Below are 22,922 nucleotides of genomic sequence, written 5' to 3' on the forward strand. Positions count from 1 at the left end.
TAATGTGTGTGTGTGTGTGTGTGTGTGTGTGTGTGTGTGTGTGTGTGTGTGTGTGTGTGTGTGTTTGTGCACACCCAGGCAGTTGTGTGTTTCGAGAAACAGGAAGATGCTGAGAAACTGAAGAGCTTAAAGAACTTTGACATAAAAGAAGTAACTGTCAGTGTTGTTAATGAAAAGGTAACTTTGTTTTCCCTTGAGAAATACAAATATTAACATCACTGCTCTTCTGTGGCAAAATGATCAGTAATCTGATTAATCCAAAATTATCTTTGTTTACAGGAAATTGCATCCAAGAAAACCACAAAAACTAAACTGGAAACTACAGCAAAAGTCTCGGTTTCCAAAGCGAAAAACATCTCAGCTGAGCAAAAAGCTAAAACTGTAAAAACTGGTGATAAGGCTGAAGAAGCAGCTTCAAGCCTCGAAAAATCTAAGAGTAAATCTACGAAGAGTCCCGAAAAGCAGCCTAACACCAGTGATTTGAAAGGAAAACGTAAACCCAAAGGGTCTCAAACCGGTGCTAAAGAAGCTGTGGTGGCACCTAAAAATACAGCCAATACTATGAAGGCTGTTGAACCAATTAAAGGTGCTGCAGTTGATGGTGAGCCAAAAGTCTTGACTTCCAAAGCAGAAACGGCCTCAACGACGCAGAAATCTAAATCAGCAGGAACTCTGAAAAAAGAAAAAGTGGATCCTTCTAAATCAACAACGTCAGAGGATAAGCCTGATGTAGAGACAAAACACAAGAAACCTGAAACAAAGATTCATGAATCTGCGATGGGGCCTAAAGGTGAAGCACGAAAATCATCAGCTTCTGAAAGGGAGGACCACACAGAAGTTGAAACTTCTACTGACGGCAAAGATAATCAGACGTCACCAACTATATCAAGTGAGAATCAACTACCAACTAGTGCAGCTGAGACCAAGCCAAATACATCGCCACCAAAACCCACTGATCCACCTCAGAAACCACAAACTGTCATCAAAAGTCCAGAAGATTCACTCAAAGCTTCAGAACAGACCGAACAGAGCTCAGATTCTGCTCTACAAGAAGAAACACAACAGCAGACTGCAGGAAAATCACCTGAGATTTCTGTGGAGGCAAAGCAAAGAGTTGAAAGTGTAGAAACGGTTACAAAGGACAAAGGTAAGTGGACAGAAAACACCTTCAAGTGTGGAGTATCTTTGACAGCAGGATGTTGGACGGAATCAAAAGCTAAAGACTGTGCTTCATGACGAGAACAGTTTTCAGATTTTTATTTAAATCAGCTGGGTAATTTGCATCCTATCTAAACTACCACTATTTAACTTAACTACATTTCCTTTATTCTAAGTCTCTGTGACTGCAAAGAAGATCTCAAAGGATCAGCCGGTCGCTCCTACCCACCCAACATTTGAGGAACTGATAGAAAAGCAACTATGTCCAGAAAAAATCCGTAAGAAATCCCCAAAGATCTGTATGAAAGATTTCCCAGTGTGAAGATATTTTCTATTTTATAATTACTTTCTGTTTTTCTTTTGCTCTGCACTTTACAGGTTGTCTCAAGACAGTCAGGCTTCCCCGTAAACAGGTAACATTAAAAAAACACTTAAATTATACCTGTAAGAAAAACATGCTTTGTCAAAGTGGTTAAGTTTTGATCTGAAATAGTTCAGTTTGTTTTAAAAGTTTATAGTTGGGTTATATCTCATTGTCAGGTGACACTCAAGTAGGTGTAAATGTAGAAAAATGTTAAAAATTCAGTAGGGATGTCGCAATAACAGAGATTTACATACACTAATAGAATTACACAAAGCATGGTTACCAATTTAGTACCAAAACAAAATAATTATCGTGTATCTCCAAAAGTTGATTCTGTTCATCTGGACGTAGCGTTTTGTGGGAGAAACGTTTCGTCACTCATCCAAGTGACTTTTTCAGTCTCAGCTGACTGCAGGTTTCCCCAAATCTTATAAACAGTACATTTGCATAATGACTGAAACCAGCCCACTGAAAGAACAATGGGCTGGGAAGTCAGTCCCTTAATTTTAATTATGCAAATTCTCATGACCATTGATCAACAACCACTGATCAAAACTCACTGATCAAAACCCATTGATCAATGGTCATGAGTACCATTCACAGAGAGTTGGAGAATGGCTGCAATCACAGCATTGTAAGATGGCGAAAAATTATCTTGTATACTAACACATATTAAAAGTCTGTACACCTCACCCCTGGCGTCGTTGCCCACCTCTCAATTTTAAATACACATAGACATTGAGGGCTAACAGGAGGGGCTATGCGCTTACCTGCTGCATCAACACTACAATGAGCGGGTGGAGGGAGGTTTGGAGTCTTCTCTCACCCCCGTTCTCTGCGACCTGCTGGAGCGGGGGGGCTAGGAGGAGGAATTGGCCGTCCGACTGTGGTCTGGAGTGTGGGGCCTCCCTGCTGCTGTGGAGTCGGGGCGGTCTGCCTCTCCCCACCGCAGGGAAAAGGGTAACACCACCTGGGTCTGGGTGCAGTTCCCCCCCACCAGGGGCAAGGGTACCTAGACCCGGTTTGTAGAGTACGCTTGGGGAGTGTGATCGTGTGTACAACGTCTCTTTATGTCTGTCTCCACGTTGGTTGAGTGTGGAGTAAGTGCATATGAGAGCATGAGGGTGGGAATGGATGTTTGTATCTGTGTGTGCCTGTATGTCTGTGTCTATATGTCAGGTCGGGTATCAGACACCACCTCTCTGGGGACATCTCAGGCCCTCCAAGGTTTGGAGGCTTATCTCCACCCACCACCACTTCCCCTGCCGGTGGCGGACTCCCTCAGACATCGGTGCGTTGGTGGTTCTTTGTGTCCGGGGATGGGCGTCCAGGTACACACCGGCTCACTCCTTGGCGGCCGCTTATTGGGGCCTGGAGCCTGGGGCTCGCTTGGGCCACTCCGGAGGTGGAGTGCCCCCGGCCCCTCGGCCTGGGGATCGGTCACTCAGGCACGGCTGGCTGCCGGCTGAGCTCACGGGCGCATCACTGCAACTCCCCCTGGCTTCTGCTCCGCGGCTGCTGAGTGAGCCCTCATCTGGGACTCTCCTCAGCTCTTACTGGGACAGTGGCGCGGCTGCCCCTCTGTTGGTCTTCCTTGGTCTCTTGTGTTCTGGGGGCCTCTGGATGTCTGGAGTTTTGATCTCCTCCATACCTGCTTCATGCCCTGGAGGACGGGGCAGTGGCCCCCCACACCCTCTAGCAGATCATTACATGAAGGAACCTTTAAAAAACAAGCGCGTCCATGCTCACAGGTGTACACACGGGTGATCACACCCACAAACTACACCCTTTTTGGCTCCTACCTCAAAGCACACTGTGTTCTGTTGATCTTATGTGCTGCACAATAATGTTTAATATTTAGTATTTACTGTCATATTCCCATATATCATTGTGATGTTGTTTATTCTATTAGTCTTGTTCTCTTCTGCTTGTTTTCTTTTTTCTTTCTCAACAGGTGATCCAGGTGATCGATAGATGCATTTTTTTTCCTCTCTCAGCTTATTCTGTTGGTTTTTGTTTTTTGCCCTTCTCCCCCGTCCCTCTTCTCAGCTGTTTCTCTTTCCCTCTTTCTTTCTCCCCTTCTTTCCCCCAGTCAAGTCTGTCCCGTATTCAGCAAATGAAAATAAAATAAACAATAAAAGGTGAATCAAATGGACCATTACGGCAAGGCTGGGATGGTCAATTTGGTAAAGTAAATCCGTTGGGCATCTTTCCTCGCCTTTAGACAATAATTCTGATGGCAAAAGAGCCAAACGGGACAGGCAAAAAAAAAAAAAAGTCTGTTATTAAAAAGCTAATTTGGAATGTTCAAATTATATGCACAATCATCCAGGACATGGTGGTTTTGAGTGCTTAAAAAAATAGGGGTTTAAGTAGGGGGCTTGAATACCTCAGCAAGTTGTTTTAAAACTAAAGAACCTTTTAAGAAGCATAAGAGATGAAAGTTCCTCACAAATTAATAGAAGCCCAGCTTTTCTTTTTAAGCAGTCTACTATCAAATCAAATCAAATCACTTTTATAATCACATCACATGTGCAGGCACACTGGCACAGCACATGCGAGTGAAATTCTTGTGTGCGAGCCCCACAAGCAACAGAGATGTGCAAACACAACAACACAAACGAGCAAAATACAAGAATGGCCAACCTGAAACTAATAAATATATGTACAATATATAATAGTGTATGCATTTCTGGATGTGTATACTAAATATTTTACTACAGAAACAGTTTTTCCTTCCTGAGTTTGAAAAGCGCAATAGTGCTGTTTACACATTTCCTTTTGTGAATCAGTTATCACTCTTTAAGGATCCACCTTAAATGAATGAAAAGTACTTTCATAGCTGACTCTTACTGCCTTTTTTTTATCAGTGAGTCAAGGTTGAGCTGTACTGTGTAAAAGAAAAAGAAAAAAAGAAGTCAAACCAAAATCCGCATCAGAAACATTTTGTACTCAGTATTTTATTCTGATGTACCTCATTGTGTTCATAGTTGTAGACAGTGCTCAAAGTGAGGCACAGTTTCTAACTGAATGTTTTGCCTTTTTGAGATTTCTGTCCGGAATTTCTTCAATTGTAAACTAATCTAAAACGCTGACTTTATTCTTTTCTTTTGCACAGATTGTTTCGCTTAATTACAAGGTGCTGTTAATAAGCAACCTGCCTAAGTATCGTGATGGCTGTTATGAAGAGGAGGACATCGCCGATCTGCTCACTCCACACAGATTTGAATATTACGACGATACGATCTACGTTATACCACAGGCGCGCATGGTAAGCACCAGGCCATGAATTTGCATTGGGCTGGATTATTACCTTCATTTTAATGGGATTCTAAATGTCTTTTCTAAGACGACCTAACTAACATTTAGTTATTACGTATTTTGTGAGCGCAGTGTGTCAGTGTTTGTTTTTCCTTCAGGCTTTTGCCCTCATGCCGACAGCAGTGGCAGCCAAAAACATCGTGCTAGCATCAGAAAATGATCGTAAATTTTTTCTCAATGGGTCTAAACTTCGACTGCAGGTTGTGAAGTACAAGAATTTAACGACCCCGGTGAGCACTGTAATACACTTTACTGTTGTGAGATATGTTATTAAAAATAATTGAAAATCTGTTTCTGCTTGTTGATGGAAACAGTATCCTTAAAAGCAAGCTGATGTTTTTAAATGTTCAATCTATTTAAAATGTGGTTGTAAGTAAAAAAAAAAAAAAAAGTAATATTTTGTAGAGGCTATAAGTAATAAAAAATACTCTTTGAACTGAAATCAATTTAACAGAATCCAACATTTATTTGATGTAATGACTTTTAACTATTTGTTTTTCTTTCAGCTTGAGTTTTATATATATCTGATGTATCGGCTGTGTTATGTTAAGAAGGTAACACGCACACATATCTCAGAAACACAGACTACACTAGAATACCTTATAAAGTATAGAGTATAAAGTTATAACTGGCAGCACTCACATCCAAGTCAAAACACCTTGAAAAATATGAGCATATATTAACACATGGCTAGGAAAGGTTTGGATAACTTTTTTCCTGCAATAAGTTAAATCCTCATTCAAAACTGCATTTTGTATTTTAAAAAAAATGTGGTTTTTTTGTGTGTGTGTGTGTTTTTTTTTTAATTTAATTTGAAACATGCAAAAAACTAAGAACCCAGGAAAGGGCCAAAAGTGGTTTTCTGTGTACACAGCTAAGTTTAAATATTTTCTCAAACAATGTTATCAACAAAAGCAAGAGCTGCAATTATAAATTATTTGGATAATGAAGATAGCTGCCAGGGTGCATACTGCTGTGTGACTATATGTGCAAACTTATGACCTTAATCTTGGAACTGTAGTTTAAGAAAGCATGAAATATTGTTAAACTAAATACTGTTTCTGGTTTGTTTTAATGTTCACCAGGGTTTCTCGAAACAGGAAGTGACAGATATTGGAGCACGGACAATCTACATCAGGAACATCTCACCAGGCGAGTCCCGGGATCTCAGAGAAGCTTTGGGAAAAATCGGTATTGTAAGAAACTACCTGCCTCTTCTCAACAAGGTATAAACACACTTATAAGCAGCAACAAGTGCATGTTTTAAAAGTCTGTGAAAGGCTGTATGAGCTACACTCAACAAAAATATAAACGCAACACCTTTGTTACTGCTCCCATTCCCCATGGGATGGACGTAGAGACCTAAAATTCATTCCAGATACACAATATAACCATCCCTCCCAAACAGTGGTCGCAAATCAGTCCAAATGTGTGGTAGTGGGCACATCTGCTATATTGAGATAATCCATCCCACCTCACAGGTGTGCCACATCAGGATGCTGATCTGACATCATGAGTAGTGCACAGGTGTACCTCAGACTGCCCACAACAAAAGGCCACCCTGGAATGTGCAGTTTTGTCTCACAGCAAAATGCCACAGATGCCACAAGCAATGAGGGAGCGTGCAATTGGCATGCTGACAGCAGGAATGTCAACCAGATCTGTCGCCCGTGCATTGAATGTTCATTTCTCAACCATAAGCCGTCTCCACAGGCGTTTCAGAGAATATGGCAGCGCATCCAACCGGCCTCACAACCGCAGACCTCGTGTAACCACACCAGCCCAGGACCTCCACATCCAGCAGGTTCACCTCCAAGATCGTCTGAGACCAGCCACCCAGACAGCTGCTGGAACAATTGGTTTGCACAACCAAACAATTTCTGCACAAACTGTCAGAAACCGTCTCAGGGACACTCAACTGCATGCCCGTCGTCCTCATCGGGGTCTTGACCTGACTCCAGCTCGTCGCCGTAACAGACTTGTGTGGGCAAATGCTCACAGTCGATGGCGTCTGGCACGTTGGAGAGGTGTGCGCTTCACGGATGAATCATGGTTCACATTGTTCAGGGCAGATGGCAGCTGAGAATGTCCCAGTTCTTGCATGGCCAGCATACTCACCGGACATGTCACCCATTGAGCATGTTCGGGATGTGCTTGACCGGCGTATACGACAGCGTGTACCAGTTCCCACGAATATCCAACAACCTCGCACAGCCATTGAAGTGGAGTGGACCAACATTCCACAGGCCACAATTGACAATCTGATAGACTCCATGCGACGATGTGTTGCACTGCATGAGGCAAATGGTGGTCACACCAGATACTGACCGGTTCTGGGTCCCCAGACCCCCAATAGCGCAAAAAACTGCACATTCCAGGGTGGCCTTTTGTTGTGGGCAGTCTGAGGTACACCTGTGCACTACTCATGATGTCAGATCAGCATCCTGATGTGGCATACCTGTGAGGTGGGATGGATTATCTCAATATAGCAGATGTGCCCACTACCACACATTTGGACTGATTTGTGACCACTGTTTGGGAGGGATGGTTATATTGTGTATCTGGAATGAATTTTAGGTCTCTACGTCCATCCCATGGGGAATGGGAGCAGTAACAAAGGTGTTGCGTTTATATTTTTGTTCAGTGTATGTGTTTATGTAAGTGCATTCTTAACTATCCCCCCAAAATTGACAGACACATTAAAACAAGATAATGTGACTGGTTTTGGATGCTACTTATCTTGATGAAAGCACAACTGCAAAACTATAAAGATAGTAAAGAGAGACTGCAGGTAATCTGTTCGCTGTAGCACATGATTCTTCATATGCTCATGCGCACTAGTGTTCATCACATTAGAGCATTAGTGCAGGGGTCACGTTGAGCATGGCTCCAGTGCTTCATTGATCCAGGATTTCTGACTTTTGAATCCAGTGAACTCCACAATAAAGCTGTGCTTAGCTCACTGTTTCCATGTGTTCCATTTTCTACCATTTAGAATGTGAAATTAAAATGTTTAGAGTAAATTTTATCTTTCTTGTGTTTCAGGTGTTAATTGAATTTGAGTCTGTGTGTGATGCTGATCGCCTTGGTGTTTGGTACAGCCTTCTAAAACAGGCCACTGGCCACAAATTGTCAAGGGTGGAAATACCACACAGTGGATTTACGTCACTGCGTAAGTGTGTTTTGAATGGGATTTTAAATAAATGTGATTTAAACGGGGGAAAAAAGGTGAAGTTGATGGAAGGTCATCTGGTAATACACTGAAAATGGTGGGTTGTTTTTTGGCTGTAAATCGTGTCTGGTAAGGGTAGCTGCTTTTGTCCTGCTGGCCTTCCTGTACTGTGGGATTGCTTTGGAGATCTACGTGGTCTTCTACAAGGCAAGCTTAAGAGTTATACTTTTTATACATTGGTCGTATTGTCCAAAGAGACTCTTGTCTTTGGACAATACGGCAAATATTGTCGTCTTAGTGGGTGATGCACAAAAGAAGCAAGTGAATTGAAGATTACAAGGAGTGGCAAAAGCATACTGATACTAGAGACAGATTAAATTCCAACTAATCAGGGGCGCTATAGAGCAAGACATGGTGTAACACACAACTTAGTAGAGCTGCAGAATTCTGAAAAATTCTCTTATAAATGTCACATTCCACTTTCTGAACTCCTAAAGTTTGCTTAGAGAACAAAATAAGGACTTATTGGGCCAAACCACAGACTACTGTGGGACTTTCTGGTGGAAAGAAGACACCTCGCGGCCTGCAAGAACCACGCGCCAACGTGATACAGATGAATCGAACAAAGTCTCATCCGACCTAACTGAAACGGCAGGCATGACTGCTGAAGAACTGAAAGCCAACACTAAACCCCCTGCGAGGAGAACTGTCTAAAGTCATAAAAGAGGAACTTAGAGATATTTTCGGAGTTCAGTTTTATCAATACTGAAATACAAGTAGTCATGTCCGAAATAACTAACACTGCCAGTAACCCCGGTTATTCTGAAGTTTCCTCAAAAATTTCAACAGTATGATTGAGCTCAGGGCTGTGGCTCCTCACTACCAGATATTGCAAAATCTATTTTGTCTCCAGTGCTGCACCAGCTGCTCCCATCTCCACCATCATGGAAACACATCACATCTATCACACAGAGTCTGGATAATAAGCTTTCCTTCACTTTCTGTTTGTGAAACAGTCATGGATATATTTTTCAGTTCTTCCCTGGACTCTGGATAAAGCGAAGTCCGAGAAATGTTGCAACATATGCAAAACTGCTGCTTTATCGTCATCCACAATAAATTATTGCAACACATTCCCTCAACTTTGATTCACTAACACTGTGATTCTCCTTCCCACAAATCCTTTGATGCTCATTTGCCTCGTTATCTCTCTGACCTCTTTTCTGGTCCCTCCAGAAGTCTTTGCTCCATCAGCGGTCAATTCCCTTCTGCTTATCTCTGCCCTAGACACATGAACCAGAGCCATTACTTAAACTCCACTTTTTCAGACTGGCATTTGGTCTAACTCTCTAATCATTTTTTTCCTGATGCCTATGATACCTTGGATATCTGTAAAGGTGCTTAAAGTTAAACTGAAAGTCAGTTAAAAACCTGACACACACACACACACACACACACACACACACACACACACACACACACACACACACACACAAATTAAACAAAACTTATTTTTGCTTGTGCAGCACCAAGATTGCCACACAAAGCTTTGCCAGACAGCGATGTCGCTGTTGACGGGGCAGCTGTCCCAACAGAAGATATGACCATCCCACAACCCAGCACTTCACCATATTGGATCACAATGACAACTAGTCCCTTTGTGTTCCCCACTGTCGCTCCTTGGTTCACAATCCCAGGTGAGAGAAACTAAAATTAACCTCCAGATATAAAGTGTTGACTGTTACTAACTGTGTGTGTTTTACACTTCTAGAGTATTTAACTGTCAGGGAACCTGATGACATTGAGGTGAGTGCATTTTATAAACCAAGGTTTCATGTGTTAAACAGGAATCCTTGAGTAAATACCAAGAGGCGTCCATTTTTCCAAATACCGACCTCAAAAGCCACATTTCTCTTTTTCTGCTAAACTTGGTTTCATTTTGTCTTCTCTATGTGGTCAGTTATAGTAATATATTTTTTTAAAAAGTGCTGCAAAGTTTCTCTTCACATAAACTTTGGTTCTTGAACCTTGTGTCTTGTAGAAAGCCCAATCTCAAGGTTCTACGTTCTCCACGATCATGTTGACTGGTTTGCCAGAAGGAAACTACAGACAGGAGGATGTCACCAAGCTGGTGTGGCGTTACTTCCCTGATCAGACTGTTCAGACTCTGTACTACAACATAATCGTTTTATCACTGCAGAGGAGGGTGAGGAGTAGACCCAGCAGGCTGATACAGAGAAATTTGCATTTGCAAATTTAATTCAATTTAATGATTAATATTGAATGTTTCCTCTGCGTCATTTTTTCCCCTTTCTTCCTCTCCAGGCCTTTGTGTTTTTTAACAGCTGGGATGCGTGCTGCGATTTCGCCAGAGATTACCTCAAAGATCCAGTTACAGTTGGAGAGTGGAGACTAGGAATCCACATTGTTTTAAAAGACATGCATCCTGGTTCAAGTGAGGTATGAAAATGGAGCAATCGGGGGCTGTTAAATCAGGGGCATGCTCCTGTTTCACTCAAACTATTCAGGTGCCAATCAAAAAAGATTTCTCCTCTAAGGAGTGAGCACAGCATCATCCTTCACTAGGGAATTGCCCAATTTAGTAGAAATGAAAAACAGGGAACATATGCATGAATTTCAAATCAAGTATTTATTATTATTTTGTCTGTATTTGTTCCTTCCTTTTTGCGACAGCAGCACAAAAGCTGCATGAACTTTATCCACTTTTCTGTTCATAGATGACAGCCCACGTCATTCCGCCACCACTTTAAAGTTTCCACAGAGCTTCTTGTGAAGTCAGTCCTGTGTAAACGTTAAAGACCCAGACATAGGTTATGGAGTGTTTCACTGACTATTAAGCAATGCCCTCACTTATTTATTTATTTTTTTCTAAGCTTTATTTTCATTTTTAAATTAGAAACGAACAAAAAAAACAAACAGACACACAAAGCAAGAAAGAAAAAACAAAAAACAAAAAACAAACAAACAGAAAACTCACAACTATGGGACAGAGCAAGTATCATCAAATAACCACAGCATGGCAGGCCATTGTGACCACAAAAGCACTCCCAGGTGCACACTCTTGTATCTATGCCTTTCAGGGATAACCTCAAACATCTGAAAAACCAAACACAGAAAATACAGGAATAGTAATAATAATAATAATAATAATAATGACAATATTGGTAAATACAGAAATTTAAAACAAACACACAAACAAACAAAGAATTCAAAAAAAAAAAATTGAGCAAAACAGAAAACACATCATGTGAACCCCTCCCACCATCCCCCCACCCCTTTACCCCTGTATGGCTCTCAACCTCATCACATTCGTGTATCCAGACAGCCCATATTTACACCTATCTATAGAAACTCTCATACACAGGAATGAACATCCCACAAGATAAAACTACAGCATTCAGGAAATCAAGTCAGAAGGGCCTAACCGGGGATCAACTCAAGGCAGACCCAGGGGGATTTGCATCATCTCTATGATCTGTTAGGTCCAAAGACGGTAGTACTGACAGGAAGGGGCCCCAAACTTTTTCGAAGGTTCCATATTTCCCTTTTACACTATGCAATATCTTCTCAGGTGTGCAGTAGGACGCTAGCTCATTAATCCAGTGTCTCAGTGTTGGAGAGTTTTCAGATTTCCAATGTAGCAGAATACATTTTTTCACTGCAGTACTCGCAAGTAAAATAAAATATTTCTTGTGATAATTCACATTTATAGAACCTGTGTCACCTAAAATCCATAGTTTTGGGTCCAGTTCGATTTGGATCCCCATTACCATTGAGATTATTTCAATCGCCCGTCTCCAGAACTCTTCTATCACTGGGCAATTCCACAGCATGTGGAGGAGGTCACCATCTGTCACCTTACATCTCAAACATTTGGGGGAGTAATTAATATCAATTTTATGTAACCTATAAGGGGTATAATATATCCTATGAAATATATTAAATTGCATTTGCCTGTGATTTGTAGAAATTAACATGGTCTGTGCCTGTTCCAATAAATGGTGCCATTCTACCTCTTCATAGACATAGCCCAGGTCTGTCTCCCATTTTCTTTTTAAAGATGCTTTATTATAGTCAGGTAACTTTTCATTGATAATAGTGTATATAGAAGATGCTATTCCTTTTATTGACTTCCATGGTTTGGTGCAAAGATGCGTTTCAAGAGGAGTTTCTTTGGGAATCTCGGGGAATAATCCTGGTAAATGGCCTGCATTTGTATAGTGCTTTTCTAGTCCATAGGACCCCAAAGCGCTTTACACTACATTCAGTCATCCACCCATTCACACACACATTCACACACTGCGATAGCGATAGCAAGCTACATTGTAGCCACAGCTGCCTTGGGGCGTACTGACAGAGGCGAGGCTGCCGGACACAGGCACCACCGGGCCCTCTGACCACCACCAGTAGGCAAACATGGGGTTAGTATCTTGCCCAAGAATATTTGGCATGCAGCCAGGATGCAGCCTGGGATCGAACCACCGACCTTCTGATTAGTGGCTGACCTGCTCTGCCACCTGAGCTACAGCCACCCACTTTGGATTTCTCTTTGACCCAATCTCTTATTTGTAGGAATTTGAAGAAATTTTGTCCTGGAAGTTTGAATTTTTCCTTTAGTTGTTGAAAGTCAATAAATGTATCATTATTGTATAAATCGGCAACAGTTCGAATATTTCTGTCCTTCCATCCCCGCAATATTGGGTCAGCAATATGATGAGAGAGATCAGGGTTGCCCCATAAGGGTGTCCTTCTAAGAAAAGAGATATTTACTTTCAGAAGTGAGTGGGATTCCTGCCAGGCACAGAAGGTGTTTAATATTATCAAATTGTTTGTGAGCTTGGATAGACATTTTTTTTGTACCTAATAATGGAACATCTTTTAATGGTATGGGGTTCACCTCATGTTGTTCTATTGGAACCCATCGAACCTCACTCCTCTCTGCATGTAGCCAGATCCAAATTGATCGGTACTGGGAGGCAAGATAATAGTTCCTAACGTTTGGTAAATTAAGTCCTCCCCTTGAATATGAGGCCTGTAGTGAGGAGAGTTTGACTCTTGGATTTTTCTTTTGCCATATGAAAGAAGTTATGAGTTTGTTAAGCTCTTTGAAGAAACTTTTAGGAACATTTGTAGGGAGACATTGAAATAAGTAGATAAACTTAGGCAAAATGTTCATTTTAACAACATTAATTCTCCCTATAAGAGATAATGGAAAATCCATCCATCTCTGAATATTAAGTTTGGTTTGCTCCAACAGTTTGATATGATTTAATTTGAATATTTGATCCTCGGATTTACCAATTTGTATACCCAAATACGTAAATCCATTATTACACCACTGTAATGGGTCAGTAAGAGCTGTAATACGGCTATCTTGTATATTTAATGACATAATCTCACTTTTGGTATAGTTTAACTTGTATCCTGAGGCTGCACTGTATTCTTTAAGACACTTCATTAAAGAGGGAATTGATTTAAGAGGGTCCGTTATATACAGTAGGAGGTCATCTGCGTATAGAGAAAGTTTATGTTCACTTGTGCCGAATTTGATTCCAGATATGGAGGCATTAGTACGGATGGCAACTGCTAGTGGTTCGATCGCAATCGCAAAGAGCAAGGGGGAACTTGGACAACCTTGTCTGCAACCTCCAGTTAAAGAGAAAGTGCCAGAAAGCACATTATTTGTTATGATATTGGCTCTGGGGGCATTAAAAAGTGTCCTAACATAGCGGGTGAACTTTTCTCCGAAGCCCATGGCTTCCATTGCCTGAAATAGAAAGTTTGGCTCAATCCTGTCAAATGCTTTATTAGCGTCCATGGAGATTATTAGCAGTGGGTTTTGGTTTTTTTGAGCAGTATTCAGTATATGGAGCAAACGCCGCACATTATCTGCTCCATGTCTGTTTTTAATGAAGCCTGTTTGGTCGGCATTTATTATCTTAGGCATAATGTCCTCCAATCTAAGTGCAATTATTTTAGATAATATTTTATAATCTGCATTTAAAAGCCTGAGGGGTCTGTAAGAGTCACATCTCTGTTTGTCCTTGCCTGGTTTTGGCAATAATGTGATTGTTGCAATTTCCAATGATTCTGGTAATTTATTATTTTCTAAAGCTTCTTTAATCATATTTGTAAGTGGTGTCAATAATTTATTAGAAAAACCCTTATATTAATCAACTGGAAATCCATCTGGTCCAGGGGTCTTATTATTTTGTAAACACTTGAGGGCTCGAAGAACCTCCATCTCAGATATATCTGCATCAAGCAGTTCTTTGTCCTCATTATGTAATTTAGGAAGGGTTATTCCATCTATAAATCTTTTTGCAGCAGTACTGTCGACCCCTTGCTCAGATTTATACAGATCTTCATAGAACCGTTTAAACTCTTACACTTTGCGACATATTGGTAGCCCAGGAAAGTTTAATGGGATTATGGTCTGAAAAAGTAGCTGCTAAGTAGGAGCAATCTATCACTGTTGCCATCATATTTTGTGGTACAAGAAACATATAAATTCTAGAGTATGTATTATGTACTGGTGAAAAAAAGGAGAAGTCCCTCTGGCCTGGATGGAGGTTTCGCCACAAATCAATTATACCTATATCCTTCATACCTTGGTTCAGTGCTGTTGCTGCCTTGGATAGTGAAGCTGTTTTGGGTGAGGACCGATCCAAAGAGGGGTTTAGGACCAAATTAAAGTCTCCACCCACAATATACTGGCCCTCAATTGTAGCCACTTTCATTATTAAGTTGTTAAAGAATAAAGGGTCGTCGTAGTTGGGCCCATATATATTTACCAAAGTTATCTTATTTCTATTTATTTCACAATCTACAAGTAAGAATCTGCCATTTTTGTCCTTTTCAACTGAATTTAGTTGAAAGTTCAGGTGTTTATTAATAAGCAGGGTAACGCCTCTTGCTTTGGAAGTATATGATGAGTAAAAAACATTGCCTACCCAATCTCTTCGTAATTTTAAATGTTCAGCGTCTGTGAGGTGGCTCTCCTGGATAAAAGCGACATCTACACTCTGCCTCTTTAAGTATGTCAGCCCTCACTTATTTTGAAACTTCAGTTGCTGCTAACCTTCTAGCTTCAGCGTTTCCCATCTCAAGTTTCCTTGCGGGCTAGCTATTCAGGCCCTTTGTGAGAACTCTCTCCACAGCTACATGTTAAGAGGAATTGAGGTCTGACGACTGTTGCGGAAAGTCACTGAGACTTAAAAAGCATCAAATAGTTCCTGCAAAACTTCAGTTATATGTTGTGTCGTTACTGTCCTGAAGTATGAATCCTTTGCCACAAAGATGCAAACCAGGATCGAGTTACTTCTCACTTACAGTGGAGTCCAATATTTATCTTATTAAATGGGGTCAATAAAACATTAAAAACACTCTAACCAGGAGGAGAGTTATTCAATAGTTATTTTACAAACAGAGGATAAGTAATTGATGTGAGCCGCTTTCATCTTCTACTCTTTTCACAGGAGAGCATGTACAGAAGCATGATGAAATGGAGCAGCACTGTAAGTCAGCAGTCACATAAATCTGTCCTGTAAAAGCAGCAGGCTCGGGTCTCCCTGATCTTAACACTGGTTGTTTTTCAGCATGTTCCACAGTCTGAGTCTCTGGAGGACCGGCTGCTGATTGTGGAGGTCTCCGAGGTGAATGTGGACCTTCTCGTGAAGATCATGAAAGTGGTGGCTCCCATTGCTGCTTTTGTCAGATTTTTGCCGCTTGCCAACAGGGTACGATTTCATAAACACCTGCAAATTTTTCACGTTTTACATCTGCAAGGCTTGTTATGGTGTCTGCTGCTCTTAAAATGCAGCTTTTTCTGAAAAGTCTTCAGAAGGTATTAAGTCTTAAATTTCACCCGCAAAGCTGGTACAGTTTGGTTCAATTTAAACTGCTTAATAAAATTAAGGGAACACTTGATCAATGTTCCCTCTAAGCTGCGCGCGTGCGCAATTGCGCACTTCTGGCACGGTCTCTGCGCACAGAACATCTGTGTTGAGCACAAAAAAAAAAAATCGAACCTGAATTGAAATTAAATTAAATTAAAACTTTAACAATTCTGTTTTGCAGTGTTAGTCAGTAAGTGACTGGCTGCCACCTTATCCCATAGTCCAGCCAATAATGCGATTCACATTCGTATATACGCAGCTAATCAACGTCGCTGACAGGCTATGACAGCGTCCTTATGTGCCAACACCGGTGTTTTAGCTAGCAAAGCGGCGTGGCTGATGTGGACTGAAGCCACGTTAATGACAACGTGTACAACCATTGGAGATGTGAGCAGGACAGACGGAACAATTGATGGAAAACGTGTGGACGTTACACCAGTTTTTAAATTGTGTTGATTGGCCACGTAAAACCAGAGTTATGATAAAATATATGCAATGTTTGGTTTTCTTCCTGAATACTATCATTGTTTATATTTACTGCGGGAAGAAACGGTAAAAACTGCGTTTTATAAGGAAAACGTTTGAAAGCACTCTCTGCCTGTGAGCAAAAACAAAACCAAAAAACCCCACCCTTTCCTATTGGTCAAAAAATTTACCATCTAGACCAATCAAAAAGTGATATAGCAACATGGCATTTAGTTGGTTAGGAAGGGGGATGTTTTGGAGTGGCACAAATAATTTGTGTGGCATCAAATTTGATGCAGAACAGCTGATTGTTCTGTAAATAGTTTGAAATGTTTGTTTAAAAAACGCCTTGGCTGCATTTTTATGTAAAGAGCTACAAAAAAACTTTGTTTGCATAACTCAGTAACTTTTTTTGAAGAAGTAACTATATAATTAATTGCCCAGCATTGGTCTTTATATACTGTATTTTGCAGTCAGAGAGTTACAGGACTCGCTCCCAGACCACAGACTCATAATACAAGTCAGAGCTTTATAATCTAAAAAAAAAAAGAAAGTTGTGTTTTCAAAATTGGAGTTCAAGTTATTTTTCCTTCCAATAGTGTTAACATACTACACAAGTCATGAACAAGATTTTTTTTCTAATTTTCATTGTAAGTGGGCTAAAGCAGTTAATTAAAAGTAGTCTAACATAAATGTAAATGCTGTAATTTGACTATTTTTAATAAACCATGTAACTTGGATGGATTCGTTGCTGGTGTGACCACAGTGCACACGTCTGCTGTTGCTCACAGTGGTCCAAGGGACCGTTCATGGAATTTGTGCGTTCGCTCAGACACATGAAAAATTAGAGGGAACATTGCACTTCATCATTGCAGAATAACAGTCAGTTAGAATTCAGAGAACTTCAGTTTGGCTTTAGCAGTCCTTCTCCTTGTACAAAGTAGAGGATACCTGCTGAATGGTCATTGCTCTTCTATGGCCCTGTCATGAACCAAGCAGCCAGGAACACACAGGCACAAATGTAATCTTCAAAAAATGGGTTTTATTATACCCCAAAAGGACAAGATGATTACAAAAATTCTAAATTTTTAGTGATCCGAGCTGAAAGAACCGGTTCTCTAAAAAGAGTTGGAAATCCCATCACTACAAACCATTATAACACACCATCTCCTAATATTTTCTCCACACTTTTGAGGCCGCACTGTTAGACACGGCAGATCTTCTTGTGACTGCCATTCAGGAGGAGCTGGACTGCCTATGCAACCTGAGTGAACTGCATGCACAATTCCACCAACAGTGAAAATCAGAAAAAATTCAATCAGGGAAGATAAAGAAAGCAATAAGTGGTTAACACGGAAAATGAAGACATTAAAAAAGTTTAACTGGTGTAACTTTCTTATACTGTGATGATCAAGTGGTTTTTAAACTGTGTTTTTAAGTTTGTCTTATTTTATTCTGTTTGCAGCTTTAAGCAAGACTTTTAACATTGAGAAACTTTTTAAATGAGTCTGAAGGAGACTTTGTTTTTTTAACACTAGTTCAGCAAGTTTTAATATTCAGACAGTCCCTGCGACAGGCAATCTGAATTTTACATGCCTTTGCAAGCACTGGTGAAATACACTAAGTTCTCAACCAAGTGATAATCTTATGACCTGTTCAGCCTTTCGTCCTGGCCCATCTAGCAGGGAAGATGCCTGCAGTTTGAGGCAGCACTAAGTTATTCTTTTATTGTTTCTTGCTCAGTGGTTTTATTCTTTAATCAAAAACTTTGCAAAAGTATAGAAATATGTTTGCGCTTATTTTCCATTTGCAAGTTTAAAACACCAAGATTTTTTTGTTCTTTTAACAAAAAGTTGTACTATCGTAGAGGGCAGTAAAGAAACTCGCCAGGACCTCTGTCCTGTTACTTTCACAAATTGGGCCTGTAGCGCACCCTTTGAGTACCACTGTGTTGCTCAAATATCCTCAGGAAGAAAACAATTGTACTGTCACTGATGTAATATCTTTCTGTTTTCTCAGATATGCATTGAGATGGCTGAACCTGGTGGATTAACACAGGTGATGGAGAGCAATGTCACCAAGGACTATTTATCTTCTTGGTAAGTGTGTCCCACAATCAGAAGTGAGACAAAGAGGAAATTGATTTTAGATTGTGTGTTTTTTTTCTTTAAAGTGTCTTCATGCTTGTCTGACCTTGTGCTTTTTTCTCTCCTCTTCATAGGAGTAAAGTCGGACGTATTGAGTCGTGAGTATCTTTCATTTTCAGGTTTAGTGGCAGAGTCAAAACAGTCATGATGACTGCTACACTCCTCAAGGTTGTGCTATAGTAAACAGTTCCCAAAGATGCAAAAAGAGAAGAGTGTGATTTAGACATAAGCAACTCTAGATTAGAAATTTGAAATGGAATTTCTTATTTCACATTAACATTTTGTGACAACAAACTTCTTTTCATAGTAACCTACTGGCATCTTTGCTTTTAAATTCAGTTTGAAGAGTCTGAAACAGCGTCTGCAAGACTCGGGTGAGAACACACTTAACCTCGAACTGGAAACAGAGAAGGCCGCAGAATCGACCGCTGTCCCGCAGCCAAGTGAGGAAGGCCAGAAAGCAGCAGTGAAGGAAGAGGGGCCACCACAAACTTTGGTCACTACTCCTGATGCAAACGCCGCCCCCACCGCTTCTAGCGCTGCTCCTTCAGCAACAAGCCCAGTCAAGTCTGAGGAAAAAGACTCAAAACTTCCTCACATCAACGAGGACGTTTTCATGGCCATTACAGCGGCGCTTCGTGAGCATAGACAGGGTCGAGAAAGTAGGGCACAGAGCAAGGAAAGAGAGGTAACACTTTAAATTTCACTGTGTTGTCCCAAAATATCTTAAGACACTAAAAGCCTTATGTTGGAGATTACATGTGAGCATTGTATAGTAGTACACTGTCGATTGTTGCGGTAAAGCTGCAGGCTGTATGAATAATTAATGCTGATAATAATAACAATAATGTATACTTTATTGATCCCCCTGGGGAAATTACTCTCTTTGCATTTGACCCGTTCACTCAGTGAAGCAGTGGGCAGCCACTAAGCAGGCGTACCATGTGTAGGGATGGTACCTTGCTCAGGGTTACCTCAGGGTAGCCGTTCAGTGGATTTGAACCCCCGACCTTCCAATCACGGGGAAAGTGGTTTCGATGTCTGTATTTCACATAAGTAGTAGACTGGCAGTTTACGTCTGTGACACCTGATCAGCTGAAGGCAGAGCAGAGAAGGAGATTACTCACTCCCCATTGTGACAGGCGGAGATACTGTCCACTATACTCATGAGGAAGATAACATTTTTAGATTTGCATTATTTCTGGAACAGATAAATTAAAGCGAAGGTCATCACTACATATAGTCTTATTTATTTTTTGCAAGCTTGTGCATGTCCAATTTTTGGCGTCACCACTCACTAAACACCTTTCAGGCTATATTTTAGGTGTTTGTCAAAACCAGCACAGAATAATACGAAATTAATTCAGTTAATTTTTTTTCTTATCTTATCTTCATTTCCAGAGCAAAATCAGCAGCCCTAGTAGGGCACAGGATGAAGACGCACCACACAGAAAGGTAAACGTTCATCAGACCCACGAGGATTTCTCTTGTGGGTGGTGGGGGTGGGCGGCTGGGCTAACTCAAACACTTAATCACACTGAGAAAATTGGTCATGTGGTTACTGGTCATATAGGAGGTTTTTGTGGACAGAGGGACATTCGTTGATAGTTAGACTCTGATTATAGTGTAAGCTGTTTCATGGCTCCACAGACTGTTTTTGGTTTTTCCATCTAGGTTCAAGTTGATAATTTAGAGAAGAAAGTTTCTTCAGAGAGCCGCCCTTTTGGTGAGCCGGATTTCAATGTAGACAACTTTGTCACTGTTGATGAAATTAACGATGATGCAGCAGACGCAGACCCCAATGGTGAAAGCGACTCTTCAACTAAGTCCACAAAGAATAAAGAAAGTCAAAGCTCAGCTGCATCTCCTGCTTCCAAACGAACCTCAGCAGGGTCCTCCAAAGACTCCAGCAGCTCAGCCTCTCCCTCATCCAAGCCCACGAAATTTTCTGAGAAAAGCAGTTCAACCTCCTCACTACGAAAAAGTAAAGACTCATTTGACTCCACCAAACCCGAATCCTCTGTGAGTGTCAGTAAGCCTGTTTCCTTTTCTGGTGAGAAAACGCAGCTAAGCAAACCTCCAGACAAATTGTCGCATTCTTCGTCCTCGGGTTATAGGACCCGTTCAAAAATGGCATCAACCGCTGATGCAGAGCTAACAGAGGAGAGTGCAGCAACAAAGTCTGACCTCAAAGTGTCAGCAAAGGAAAATCAAACTAAAGTGGAAACATCATCAGAGACACAACCACCTGCAGAGGGAGAGGGATTAGGGATGAAGAGCCAAACACAAACTCTGGAGACTGAATGTAAGGATGACGCACACAAAGAGTCAAAGAAAAGCAAAGGAGATGGGGGAAAAGACAATGCAGGGAAATATCCACAGGAGGAGGAGGATGATGGTGAAAGTTACCAGATCCTTGATTCGATCGACGAGCTAACAGATGAACAGATAGATGAAGACTCAAACCAAGAGACTAAAACAGAGTCATCAGGGCCTGAGCAAACCCAGAGTTTGCATGAGGGGGAAAGTCAGGTCTTGAACAGCATTGATGATAAAGGCTCAGAGGAGTCCAGTAAAACTGAAACGGATGCTCCTCTCTATGTGATAGACAACGTTAGTGAAGACCAAGCCAGTACAGTCCAAGCGGACAGTCATCTGGTCAAAGATGAAGTTGCCACAGCAAAGCAGCTGTCTGAGGAAAAGATTCAAGAACCAGATGCAGCTGATAAAAAAGAAGGGTTGGATCCAAGCATGAACCAAACTCCAAGGTCCAGTGGAGATGGAAAAGAAATGAATGAGGAGATGCTCTCAGAAAAATCAAGCAAAGCTTCAAAAGCATTTTGCCAAACTCCAAATAATGAAGAACAAGAAAACAAAGGCAGTTCAGCAGATGTTACTAAACAGAAAGCCTCTGAGAAGTTAGATTCAGTCAATGATTACACCAGAGGAGAAGATGACGAGAAGAAACTTAATACTTCGAAAGCAGTCACTGAAGGAACTGAAGAAGAGGAAGAAGCTTACCAGGTAATTGATTCTGTGGAAGAAGAGCCACCGACCACAGAGACCGAGGCAGAGGCTGAGAACAAGGAGGAAAAAACCAAGAAAGACGTTGAAGTGGCTAAACGAGCTGAAAGACCAACAAGGAGGGGTAGACCGAGAACAAGAACATCTAAAAGAGAGGAGAAAGAGACACAGGAGGAGATGATCTTTGAGGTAGTGGATTCTGTTGAAGATGAATTTGTTCAAGATGTCTCCACCACAGAGAGGCCTGGTAGAAGGAGGTCGGCCAGAGGAAACAAAGAAGATAAAAAGACGCCAACTTCCACAGTTGCATGTATAAAAGCCGTCAGGGAAGAGGAATCTACGTCTGAGATCCTAGACTCAGTGGAGGGTAAGGCTGCCATGAACGAACCAACCATCACAACAAGGTCAACCAGAGGAAGAAGAGAAACTAAAGAAGACGTCTCAAAAAAAGACAAGACACCAACGAGAAGGAGGCCGACACCTGCCAGAGATTCTCAGGAACCAATCAAGGAGGAACCTCAGCAGACTCAAGTGAAACAGAGCACACCAACAAAGAAGAGCGAGGGGAATGCCACCTTTACAATAGTAGACCCAGTGCAGGATGAAGTTATTAAGGATGAACGGGCCAAAACTCCGGAAAAAAGAAGAAGGGGAAGACCAAAGAAGGACACTAAAGTAACTAAAAAACAAGCTGCCATGAAGAATGCTGCATCTAGTAAAGTGGCTGATGAGGAGGAGGCCATTTATCAGATTGTTGACTCGGTTGAGGATGAGACGGCTGACAATGAGCCTTTGAAAGACCAGAATACAGAAGAGCCAACAGTGCCTAAAGACGATAAAGACTCAGCATCGCCAAAAAATGCAGATGATGAGGAGGTGGTCGATAAAGAGGAGTGTTTGGATCACACTGCTGAGGTTAGTGATGCTCTATCTACTGAAGACGAGTCTGGTACAGCAACGAAGGAAGAGAAGCCAAAAACAGATACTAAAGAGGCCACTGGGTCCCAAAGTGAGGCTGCTGCACCAGAAGAAAAAACAAATCTGGAGGAAGACACCCTGGAGCTGGTCACTCTGGATGAGGTGGGAGCAGATGATGCTGGGGAGGAAAAAGCAGTGGAGGGTCAGGACTGGAGCAGGGAGATCACCAAGGGAGAACCTGCAGAGCTCATCACTCTGGATGAGATTGTTGAAATAGATGAGGAGGAGGGGGAAAAGGCAGAGGAAAGCACAGTGGAGCCCCGCCCACCAACACAGGAGAGCCAATCGGTGGAGGCCGCAGACATAGCGGTAATGTTGAGATTTATTTGAGCATCTTTGTTTCCTCTTTAGTAAAAACAGAAAACTCGATGGTC

General features: G+C 41.4%; 1 protein-coding gene across 2 annotated transcripts in view; it reads left to right on the forward strand.

The window, feature by feature from the left end:
• Positions 1 to 22,922, forward strand: part of LOC308395109 (uncharacterized protein) — a 44,233-nt gene that overhangs the window by 10,138 nt on the left and 11,173 nt on the right. The window contains exons 9-28 of one of the 2 annotated variants that reach the window (XM_080879782.1): positions 79 to 177; positions 280 to 1,147; positions 1,335 to 1,436; positions 1,537 to 1,571; positions 4,641 to 4,793; positions 4,942 to 5,073; positions 5,350 to 5,397; positions 5,929 to 6,069; positions 7,889 to 8,015; positions 9,542 to 9,712; positions 9,787 to 9,821; positions 10,057 to 10,221; positions 10,341 to 10,475; positions 15,515 to 15,553; positions 15,635 to 15,775; positions 18,419 to 18,498; positions 18,621 to 18,644; positions 18,886 to 19,234; positions 19,948 to 20,001; positions 20,221 to 22,857. In XM_080879782.1, coding sequence (XP_080735908.1) covers positions 79 to 177; positions 280 to 1,147; positions 1,335 to 1,436; positions 1,537 to 1,571; positions 4,641 to 4,793; positions 4,942 to 5,073; positions 5,350 to 5,397; positions 5,929 to 6,069; positions 7,889 to 8,015; positions 9,542 to 9,712; positions 9,787 to 9,821; positions 10,057 to 10,221; positions 10,341 to 10,475; positions 15,515 to 15,553; positions 15,635 to 15,775; positions 18,419 to 18,498; positions 18,621 to 18,644; positions 18,886 to 19,234; positions 19,948 to 20,001; positions 20,221 to 22,857 — 5,535 coding nt within the window. The remainder of the gene's footprint in view (positions 1 to 78; positions 178 to 279; positions 1,148 to 1,334; positions 1,437 to 1,536; positions 1,572 to 4,640; positions 4,794 to 4,941; positions 5,074 to 5,349; positions 5,398 to 5,928; positions 6,070 to 7,888; positions 8,016 to 9,541; positions 9,713 to 9,786; positions 9,822 to 10,056; positions 10,222 to 10,340; positions 10,476 to 15,514; positions 15,554 to 15,634; positions 15,776 to 18,418; positions 18,499 to 18,620; positions 18,645 to 18,885; positions 19,235 to 19,947; positions 20,002 to 20,220; positions 22,858 to 22,922) is intronic. The other variant, XM_080879783.1, reaches the window with a different exon arrangement.

Source organism: Rhamphochromis sp. 'chilingali' (genome assembly GCF_963969265.1).
Source record: "Rhamphochromis sp. 'chilingali' genome assembly, chromosome: 1".
Classification (NCBI taxonomy): Eukaryota; Metazoa; Chordata; class Actinopteri; order Cichliformes; family Cichlidae; genus Rhamphochromis; species Rhamphochromis sp. 'chilingali'.